The following is a 12,002-nucleotide window of genomic DNA, read 5'->3' on the forward strand; positions in this document are numbered from 1 at the left end:
TCCCAAACACACAGCCAGGGCAACAAAGGAGTGGCTTCGTAAGAAGCATTTCAAGGTCCTGGAGTGGCCTAGCCAGTCTCCAGATCTCAACTCCACAGAAAATCTGTGGATGGAGTTGAAAGTCTGTGTTGCCCAACGACAGCCCCAAAACATCACTGCTCTAGAGGAGATCTGCATGGAGGAATGGGCCAAAATACCAGCAATAGTGTGTGAAAAGCTTGTGAAGAGTTAAAGAAAACCTCCGTTATTGCCAACAAAGGGTACATAACAAAGTACTGAGATGAACTTTTGGTATTGAGCAAACACTTATTTTCCACCATAATTTGCAAATAAATTCTTTAAAAATCAAATCATGTGATTTTCTGTTTTTTTTTTTTTACATTCTGTCTCTCATGGTTGAGGTTTACCCATGTTGACAATTACAGGCCTCTCTAATATTTTTAAGTGGGAGAAATTGCACTATTAGTGGTTGACTAAATACTTATTTGCCCCACTGTATACCTGTCTCAAGTCACACGTGACCCTTACTAAGGATTAGAATCATGATTGATTTTCATGTTCTCGTTGTGGGGCAAATAGTGAGGCCTTGCAGCAGTGCACTCTGTAGGCTCGATCTGATAGAGAGCCATGAGGGTGTTTATAGCAGAAATGGTCCCTTGTAACAATGTGGTCACAAGAAAGCAAACATGTGACTCTCTCGAGAGTCTTCTCTTCCAAAGGGTTGGGGGACTAAAAAACCAATGATCCGAAACAGTAAGTCGTTTAGGTGAACCTACCGACCGAATCGCCAAGATAAAAGAAGCGGGTCGCGGTAGATAAAATAAATGGAGCACAACAGGGCTGTAAAAGGGAAAAAAAAGGGAACATGGCCAGGAGAATCTCCACACTGCAGGGAAAAGGGGAACAAATGATTGGACTCGGCCTTCGGGAGAAATAAGAAGCTTGCCGTAATCCTTGCAGAGGACGAGAGCAAAAGAGGACAAAAATATGATGCGCAATATGTCGTCAAGGTGACAGATGGACTTTATTGAAGTCACAATAACAAGTTGGGGCACGTGTTTACAATTTTGGCTGTCACCACTTTGGAACTAGTAAAAAGGATTAATATTCCCATTTGTGATCGGACTGGCTGCTTTATTAAAGGAGGGCATTTACATAACATGGATGCCTAAATTGGAGTTAAAGGGATTGGATAAACAAATTAGGAATGAAACACTGCGGGGAATAAGGTTATAGTGGGAGTCCATGCCTTTCAAAAGGTACAATCCAGAGTGACTTGCTTGCTGGTGTGCTAGCAAGCAAAACTGGCTTTCATAAATAGGGATGTCCGTATCGCATATTTTAGCACCAGAGTCTGAGTCACCTGATTTTGAGAATCTACCGACTGGCGTTCCGATACAGAAAAAAGTCTTTTTTTATATACCGTATTGGCCCGAATATAAGACGGTGTTTTTTGCATTGAAATAAGCCTGAAAAAGAGGGGGTCGTCTTATATTCGCGGTCTAGACATTATACCCATTCTCGACGCTAGATGGCGCCAGATATCATTGAAGCGATATTATGTCATGACAGATCTCAGCGGTCTAGACATTATACCCATTCACGACGCTAGATGGCGGCAGATATCATTGAAGCGATGTTCTGTCGTGACAGATCTAAGCTACTCCCAAGTTTAACCAGTTTGCATTATTTTATTGCAATGTTTTTTCTTATTCAGATTTGTTTCAACACTACAGTTTCAGTTAGACTTCACTTTGATGGTTAATGCAGTTATTGCAATTTTGTTGTTTTATCACAATAGACTGCTTTATTTACATTTCAAAAACCAGAAGCCATTCACTTACGAATGTGATTGTAATTATTTTCTATATAAAAATTAATTTGGTGTTCAAAAAGTATTTTTTCAAACTTCAGTTTTGAAAAAGAGGGGGCCGTCTTATATTCGGGCCAATACGGTGCTTTTTTTTTTTTTTTTTTTTTTTACTTTTGAACAGAAGTTCAAAATATGTTACAGTACTGTTCACAGTACTTCGTCTTCCGCTTTTTCCGGGAGAGTTGCTTAATATAAAATGTATATGGGGGAAAACAGTCAGGTGACTTGAAGGTCCACTTTGAGACCCCGAATTTTGCCAACTTTCAAAATTGTCCAATATGCATGTGTGATTCATCATTGCAAAGCCGAAAATCCAAATTTTCTGGGGGAAGAAAATTTTTAAGTAGGAGGGCATTTAAAAAAAAAAAAGAAAAGTTTTTTAAACAGCAAAACCCTATCTGGAGGCGAGAGCACACGAGAGCAGAATAAAGACGCCACAATTTTAACATGATATTATCGTATACCTACCTCTTTTCGATCCAAAAACTCCACGTAGCATGTATTACCCAGTGTCAAGACACAGCTGTGAATGGCCACAGCCGGATTTTTTGGAAATTTTAAGCGTGAAACAAAGGCCCCGATGCAGAAATTGCAGACATCAAGGAGTGGTCGAGATGTTCTTTTTCATATATTTACCCTTTTAAACATTTTTTTAAGGGCTGTCAAAATTATCGCGTTGACAGGCGGCAATTAATTTTTAAAATTAATCACGTTAAAATATTTGACGCAATTAATGCACAAGCCCCGCTCAGACAGATTTAAATGACAGTAGAGTGAAATGCCTACTTGTTAATTGTGTTTTATGGAGTTTTGCCGCCCTCTGCTGGCGCTTGAGTGCGACTGATTTTATAGGCTTCGGCATCCATGAGCATTGTGTAAGTAATTATTGACATCAACAATGGCGGGCTACTAGTTTATTTTTTGATTGAAGATTTTACAAATTTTATTAAAACGAAAACATAAGAGGGGGTTTAACATAAAATTTCTATAACTTGTACTAACATTTATCTTTTAAGAACTACAAGTCTTTCTATCCATGGATCGCTTTAACGGAATGCTAATAATGTCAATGCCATCTTGTTGATTTATTGTTATAATGAACAAATACAGTCCTTATGTACCGTATGTTGAATGTATATATCCGTCTTGTGTCTTATCTTTCCATTCCAACAATAATTTACAGAAAAATATGGCATATTTTATAGATGGTTTGAATTGCAATTAATTACGATTAATTAATTTTTAAGCTGTAATTAACTCGATTAAAAATTTTAATTGTTTGACAGCCCTAGTTTTTTTTTTTTTTCAATATTTCTTTTTTGGATTGATTATTTATCATCTAAAATATCGGAGAAAATGCCACAGTAACAAAAAAAAAAAAAAAAAAAATACAATGAAGCGATACTTATGAGGTAGATATCTGCCTTTTTTACAGACGCCATTTTTTTCATTGTGACATAATTCGTTTCAAAGTTTAAAATATGCGAGTGAATAATTTTTTAAAGTCGTTTTTTTTTTTTAAACTAAGTATTAGACATCGATCAATGATTCTAAGCTAAAACTGACCGACATTTCAAATAATAAATACGATTACTTACCTTTTTTTGGGGGGCTGGGTTGAAACAAAAGCGGTTGCGCGACGTGTGTAAACAGGGGTTTGCAGGGTAAAACGGACAAGTTAAAAATAGTTCGGGAGCTTACTGCGCCATGAATCTGCTATGGCAGCATATAGACACATTGTTCTATCAAACACAACAGTTCTTTTGGCTTAAAATACAGCAGTTTCTTTTCAAGAGGAGTGCAAGAGCAGAAACTGCTTTTTCAGCCTTGTCTGTGTTTTCTGCCATATATATGTCTTTTTAAAATCAAAACCCGATCTTTTTCACCCGAATCCGATCCTCCGAAAAATAACGTGATCGGCCCGATTTACGATTGCGTGATCGGGGACATCCCTAATAACTAAAATATCAATTTCCAACATTATTATTTCGCAATCCTCATATAATACCTCATTAATTGGTAACACCCTAACATAGAACAAGAATCATGGCTGGAGGTAGAACAGATAGACTGTAACAGTGTGAACCTGTCTCGACATTAGAGCTGTTAAAAGCATTTAACAGCTCTAATGTCAAGAGACATGGCCGCTTCAAAAATCTAGTGACAGCATCCACTTTAAAAGACTGGTGGAAAGGGATGGAAATCATTTAATGACAACAAGTACTGTGTATATTTAAAAAGTCACGATCGCAGCCATGATGATGAATGATAGAAAATAGTCTTAATATCTTTTCTTTCTCTCCATCTGAGTTGGACAAAAAAAAAAGCAAACAAACAAAATTCTAGAAGAGGCAGTGAAGCAAAATTTGGTATGTTTCAGTGAAGAGCAGAGAATATTGTCATCAGAGCAATCAGGGGAGGTTGTTCGCGTATTCTTCAATAATGTCTTAATCAGTGGACTGAGGCAATTGCTTTGGCAATCAAGTCTGGGGTTCCTCAAGGTGATAAACTGGGTCCTGCTCTTTTTTGATTTTACATTAACTCTCTACTGTTTTGGAACATAGCGTTGTGAAGGCCTTTGCTGTCGATTCAAAATTATCACTAATTTACAGCGATAAGAAGGATACTGATCTTGCAGTAAATTATCATGAAAGGGATTTTTAGCTTTTTTTTTCCTCTCACAAAATGTGCGATTTTATATTTAGTACATAAAAATTCAAGAAGGAGGTACGAAATTCATGGAGAATTAAAACCTTGTGTTAAAGTTAAAGAAATGAGGAATTTTGGTATCATGGTTTCTGATAACTTGAAAATTTCCAGTCATATTGCTGCTGATGTTTTGTTTTTACTTCCCAACTTAATGGAATTAGGGTTCCTACATGAAAGTACAGTGGTACCTCGACATACAATCGCTTTGACACACCATCTTTTAGACATCCGACGTAAAATTTGACTTGCCATCTGTTTCTACATCCGACGACATGTTCAAAATAGGACGATTTATGACAGCACCGCAGGTCCTTTGTTTTCCCACAAGACGGACGCGTGGCGGATTTTCTTGTGTGAGAAATCAACATGGGTTCACGGTTAGTGCAGGTGGTGAAAAAAGGTAAAGGGTGACGCTTACCATTGAAATGAAGATGGAAATGATAGAAAAATATGAATGTGTGCGCGTCCGTGAACTCAACAGGCTCGACAATACGGCTCTAGAATGTCTATGATCCCAACGGTCCTCCTCCAAACTCTGTCCGCCAGTCTTTATTAGTTAAGGTGACAATTATTATTGTGGTAACATCGCCAAAGAAATTGCCAGCTTCGTCAGGTTTTAAATTAATTTGCTCCCAAAAACATATAAATACGTTCTATTTTTAATTGTTTCAGTGTCCCGAGGACGCATTTATACGTGTTTTACTTTTTTTTCACAAGAGACATCTCTAGAATCTGATTCAACTTAGGTCCAAAGCACAATGCTGGAAATCCATTTTAAAGCAATAAAACTGGCCACTGGAGGGCAGTAGTGCATTTGGTAACGAACGGCCGGGCCGCACGGCCGGGGCGCCGGCAGAAGACGACCGAATGGACGTCCAGGATGCCAGGCGGCAGACGACCGAGCAGAACAACCGGGAGGACACCCGGGATGCCAGGTGCTGGACGACCGAGCAGAACGACCGGGACCACCAGTGCAGCAGATGATGCCGTTGAGTCTGTGCTGCTTGCCGAGCAGAGCCCGCGCCGCCGTGCTCGGCTGCTCGCGTCACTCGCATCCTCCAGTGTCCCGCGACTCAGCCGGAAACGCGCACGGCCAAACCAGTTCCCCCCCCAGGAACACAAGTTCCCCAGGCGAACTCCCCCACGAGGCAGTGGTCACCACAAAAGAAAGACAAAAAAAAAAAAATCCATCTTTATGAGACAGGCGGCGATGAGGGAAAAGTTTACCCCGGCTGTCGCAGTCACAACATCGTCATCTCTCAGTTAGTTATGTGTAAATATATTGTTACTAAAAGCTATCAAAAGCTTTGTCTTGTTGTTTATGTTATTTTGTAAAAGAAAAACATTATTCAGATATTTGGGGATGTAACTAAAGCAAAAAATAGCTCTGTTAAAGTTATGTTTGAAATGTATGCGTTTACAAAAAGCTCCATTTCTGTTTTTTCATCAGAAATTGGAAAATTGCTCAAACTAAGCTATTTTCTAATGCTGATTTCTAAAGAATGGAGAAAGATATGAACTAACTTTGTTCCTGCTGCAAGAAGAGAGTCTAGTCTTTCTTTTGGTGGGTTCCATGTTTATATAGCAATAGAACAGAATTTTCTGTGGGCCTTGCAAAATCAGTCAAAACCCAGTAAAACAGCCGGGAGCGAAGGGGGTTGCACCGGTGAAAATGGCTGGGAGTGAATGACTTAATGATTTATTTCAGAACTTGTGCAACACAACAACAACAACAGGACATTAAAAGAGAAAGTAAAATCTCTACAGCACCCATCTCACTGTCACGTCAGCCATCCGGTGCATTCAGGTACAGCACGCAAAACACATCTGCCACATTTGAACCCGATTCGTTACATTATTACAGGAACTGTTATTATATTATACTCTATTATTATTCTGATTTTTATTTATTATTTATTTGTTTTGCTCTATAGTAATTGCCATTTGTAATAGTACCAGCAATATTGATTAACGATTTAGTGTAGGTTTTCGGGCTGTGGAACAAATTACTGATATGGTAATGTATTCTTATGGGAAAATCCTGCGCATACAACCATTTTGACTTAAAAAAGGTCCTGTAAGGAATTAACTTCGTATGTAGAGGTACCACTGTATTTGGTTTTCAATCAACCACAACATTGTGGCTACTTGATATGCATTCTGTGCTCATAAGCGGATTTTAAGGGGGGGCCAGCCCCCCCCCCCGGTGGCCGAAAAGTGTCATTGCATGTAATTGACTTTCCTATATATATATATAAAAGTTGTAAAGCAATAAAACTGCAACAAAAATGAATGAAATGAACAAAAAAACATTTTCGTCATGGGTCAAAATTATTTTTCGGGCACCTTAAACAGTCATTTGCTTTGCATATAATATAATATATATATATATACTGTATGTATTAGAGAAAAAAAACATTTTTAAAAATGATGTTTTTCTTTGATTGAAAATATTTTATTTTGAATGAAGCAACTTTTTGGGGGATTGAATGATTCAGACACAAATGTCCTAATCATATATTGGCCCAAACACAAAAAGTACAATCAAAGAAAACTTTTTCAATGAAAAATTAAGCGTTCAAAACTTTTTTTCTACGATTGAAATTTTTCTTTCTTCTTTTTTTTTTTTTGATTGAAGTGATTTTTCTTTTTGAAAATCTATATTTTTTTGGAGCAACTTTTTTTTTGGATTGAATAATAAACAGAAAAATGTCCTCGCCAAAATGTGGCACAAACATAAATCAACATTACTTCAATCAAAAAGCTGCTTCAATCAAAAAAAAAAAAGGAAAATTTAAAATTAATAAAAAAATAGCTTTCACATGCATTTGTTTTAGTTTTTTGAGTTTCAAATTTATTTTTGCATTCAAACACATTATTTTTGTATTGAACCGCCTTTTTTTGGAGTGAATAATAAAGACACAAATCTACTTCCATATGGTTCGGCCCAGGGGATACAATTTTTGACTGGGGTAACTACATTGGCACGACACCGGCGGGCTTACCAAATTCAATGGACGACGATCTTGGCAAAGAGTATTGCCTGAGCAGCCTGATTTAGAATTTCCCTCAAGAATGAGGGGGAACAAAAAACGCTCACTGTAAACTTATTATTATAAACATTCTTGTAAGTTAATTTCATTGCTGACACTGCATTTTGTTGTCATCAACATGTTGTGCCCCCCCTGTCCCAAAAGTCAAACTCCGCCTATGGTGCTACTATGTACGAAAATATGGATCTCTGCAACATTGATGGCTTTAATCATTATGTAGTGAATAAAGCGTCACCTTGGTTACATGAGGTTCCAGCGTAAGCTGATTGGGAGCAGTCACATGTGTAGCCGTTGCTCTTCTCGATGCACCGCCCTCTATTGTGACACAGGCTGCTGGAACCACTGCAATACCCGGGGCACCCAGAGCTCACACCTGGCGTCACCTTGGCCCTTTCCTCCAGGTCTAAATTCCGACCGTTCACCATCAGGCTCCTCAAGCAGCCCAAGAAACCCCGCTGCAGGGATGTCGTTCCACCTGTGACAACAGCAATTTAGTTGTATGTTTTGAATGTTTGTTTTAAATACTTCGTTATTTTGAACTTAAGGTATAATATCTGGGACTAATAATTAACTGCAGCAGAATAGATTATGATTTGAATCTCTACCACATAAAGTCATTTTACAAAGGACCATTCCAAATTACTTGGCTGCTGACAGGAAAAAAATAGCATTTTGCATAAGTTACAGGAAGAAATTCCCAGTATAGCTTCATATTATCTTTAAAAATTTGGGTGGAACTCGGATTCAGGGATTTGGCCAAACCTTAATTTGTGTGTATAGGCCTTTTTACACAGGCGTCAGCCCAGTGTAAAGGGCGGTCTGGCAAATGGGAGGAGCCACGTAGCCTGACGTAGCCGCTGTCAGGATGTGAAAGGGGGCAAGCATATATAATATAGTTCCAAGCACCAATGCATTTATTTTTCATTGTTCCACAAGAAAACGGCGACCTATAATATTATAATACAACAAAACATAATATTAGCCGTGTCAAGTTTTACGAGTTTCAGTGAGAAGGTGAATAGTTTTTTTTGTTGTTGTTCGTGAAATAAATTTCCACGCAAACGCACATTGAGGTACAATTTAGCTTACTAAGGATAGGTATAAAAGTCATTTTTCGAGTGTCCCAGAGCTTGCAAAACTATAAAAAAGCCCATTTATCAAGGTTTCGTCCACCATGATTTGCGTGTATCCGTCCACCGAAACAGCCTGATAGCACAGATATAAATACGCCTGCCCCTCTACTATTGGGATGCCTTGTTGACTTCAGCGCGGTGGCGCTGTGAAAATAGAACAAGTCTCTATTTTGGGTCCCGCCCCACAGCAAAAATTCACTCAAGACTTTCCGATCTGTCCAAAACAACCGTCACCGCTCACTTTCGCCGAGAAGTCTCCTGCCACGTACACAATAATAATAATAATACATTTTACTTGTAGAGCGCTTTTACCAATGCTCAAAGATGCTTTACAGTAGGAACAAAAAACAGCAAACAACGTGAACAGAACAAAACAAAGAAAATAATTATAAGTTAAAAGCTAGTTTAAAAAGGTGAGTTTGTAACAGTTTTTTTGAATGTGGGAAGGTCCCAACAGTTACGGATGGGTTTAGGGAGTGAGTTCCAAAGGGAGGGAGAAGCAACGGAGAAGGCTCTGTCCCCCCAAGTTCGGTGTGTTCTTTGTTGGGGAGGTAAGAGGATGTGTCCATTAGACGAGCGGAGGTGACAGGAGGGGGCATGGGGACAGAGAAGGTCTGTGAGGTAGGGAGGGGCCAAGTTATTGAGTGCTTTGTAAGTGAGAAGGATGATTTTGAACCGAATTCTGTATGAAATGGGAAGCCAGTGCAGTTTGTGGAGGACGGGGTAATGTGGTTCCTATAGGGGGTCCCGGTGAGAAGGAGTTTTGGATATATTGTACTTTATTGATGAGTTTGGATGGAGAACTGAAAAGAATGCTGTTACAATAGTCAAGTCTGGAGGTGATGAAGGCATGGATGAGGGTTTCAGCAGCAGAGAAGGAGAGAGAGGGGCAAAGGCCGGCTATGTGCTTGAGGTGGAAGAAGACAGTTCTGGTAATACGGTTGACGTGCTGGTCGAATCTTAGTTTATTGTCAAAAATGATACCTAGGTTGCGGGAATGTGTTGAGAGAGGCAGGGTGCAGTTGCTGATGGTGAGGGAAAATTGACCGTCTATGATGTGAGCTGCAGGGTTGATGATAATTATGTCTGATTTGTTACAGTTGAGTTGAAGATAGTTTTCTTGCATCCAGGATTTAATTTCACTGAAGCAGTTGTGAAGTGTGGATTCGGTGCTGTGCGAGATTTGTTTTGTGAATATGTAAATTTGGATGTCGTCAGCGTGACAGTGAAATTGGAGTCCATGTTTGCAGATGATCTGACCAAGGGGGAGGGATGTAGAGAATGAAGAGGAGGGGACCAAGAACTGAACCTTGGGGGACACCTTGTGGTAGGGGAACAGGAGGGGATGTGCAATGATTGATGGCGATGAATTGTTGTCAAAAATCCAAATCCCCGATCTCCCAACAATGAATGGGTTGCCGCTGAATCCTTTACACAAGGCTGTCGCTAGTTTGAAACGGCCTTAAATTCTGTGGCCTAGATTAACAGAAATGTTTGTTGAAAGTTTCAGAATGAACAAGGTAAATGGCTTTGTTCAACTTTACAGTTTTTTAATTTGATTTATTGTCTGTATAGGAAAAAGCGTTCTATTCTAAAGCCTCATTTTAGAATGGTCTGATTCCTTCCAAATACTTGTAAACGGTGTCCCAAAACAAAGTGACTTCATTTTGAAAGCAAATATCTGGAAAACCTCGTCCAAATTTGAATGAAAATTGAAATATTTGTAAGTTCTATGATCAATTTCACAAGTGTTCGATATGTACGTGAGCTGTGACACAGCATAACGTCATGTCAGAGGTCAAGTTCTTGCAAACACGTAGCCTTCTTTTTTAATTTTTTTGGTACAAGGAACAATTTTATTTTGATAGATGGTGAAATGGAACACTGGTCTTGGATGATTGCGTACGAGCATATTTCAACACGCGAAAAAACTTTTAATCGGAAATGAATGGCATTTCAGAACCTGAAAAGTCAAAGATAAAAAAAAAAAAATTAAATATCACATTTGGATAACTATCTTTATAATCTTTTCAAAATTCGAGGTTATTTCAGAAAGAATAGTCCAGATTAATTTCCTGCAGAACCAATGATGTCAATATTTTTGGGACACCCTGTATTATAAGATCAAAGTAGTGAAGATTTATTTATTAATTTTTTTTAGAAAGGAAAAAAAACTTTTTTTTTAGGAGGAGTAGAATATTGCAAGAATCAAGTTAAGCTGAGCACTGCAGTCTATAGTGAAGTGTGGATTATATTTGAACACATAAAATTTGGTGAGTGCGGCTTATGGTGAGGTGTGCCTGTATTTGTTGTATTGCATAGTTTTACGCTTGTTATTTGACTTTGTGAAGTCAATTAAAACACTTTGCAATTGTATATATAGACTATATACATTTTCTAAGTACAGGAAAAACACAATGACAGAAATAAACCCAAAATGGTAATGATAACTACCGTAATTTTCGCATTATAAGCCGCACCTGACTATAAGCCGCCACCCACCAAATTTGACACCAAAACGACATTTGTTCATAGATAAGCTGCACTGAACTATAAGCCGCAGCGGTCCTCACTGTATTATGAGATATTTACACCCAAAGATATTAACCGGTAACACTTTATTTGACAATCGCATCATATGACTGTCATAAGACCAAATCAACCACCATGAAGCTTTGAACCAATTGGCTGCCAATCTTCATTGCTTCAAGAACCTTTATTTGGCCATCACTGCTCCCTTGGGGGAGACACTCAACCTCTTCTGCCACCTGCTGTCAACACTGTTGTTGTCCAACATGCCTCCGAGCACTCATTGCAGCGCTACAGATGTAATTGACAATCAAAATTCATGTTTTGTGCTAATTTTTTCGTCAGTTGCTGTTCCAGTTGTTTCATTAATTGCTAGTTATGGTGTTTGGTAACACTATGACAGTGGCGCCATAAGACTGTCATTAGACATTCATAGTTATGACATGACACGGTCATGAGCATTAATGAATGCTTATAACAGATGTCGTTTAGTATTATCCAGCAAATTATCTCACTATTGAATGGATTTAAAAGATCCGAGCTGGACATAAATAGAGTTAAAAGATCCGAGCTGGACATAAATGGAGTAAGTGACATAATTTGCCGAATAACACTTAAAGACATCCATCATAAGCATTCAGCAATGCCAATGATAGTGTCATGTCATAATTATGATGGTCTTATGACACCACAGTGAAAAAAATC

The 12,002-nt window shown here is 38.5% G+C and overlaps 1 protein-coding gene across 4 annotated transcripts in view; it reads right to left on the reverse strand.

The window, feature by feature from the left end:
• LOC130926990 (contactin-associated protein-like 5) overlaps window positions 1-12,002 on the reverse strand; it is a 376,038-nt gene that overhangs the window by 60,877 nt on the left and 303,159 nt on the right. For all 4 annotated transcript variants that reach the window (XM_057852402.1, XM_057852401.1, XM_057852404.1 and 1 more), the window contains one exon: window positions 7,871-8,110. In XM_057852402.1, coding sequence (XP_057708385.1) covers window positions 7,871-8,110 — 240 coding nt within the window. The remainder of the gene's footprint in view (window positions 1-7,870; window positions 8,111-12,002) is intronic.

The sequence above is a fragment of the Corythoichthys intestinalis genome, chromosome 12 (genome assembly GCF_030265065.1).
Source record: "Corythoichthys intestinalis isolate RoL2023-P3 chromosome 12, ASM3026506v1, whole genome shotgun sequence".
Lineage (NCBI taxonomy): Eukaryota > Metazoa > Chordata > Actinopteri > Syngnathiformes > Syngnathidae > Corythoichthys > Corythoichthys intestinalis.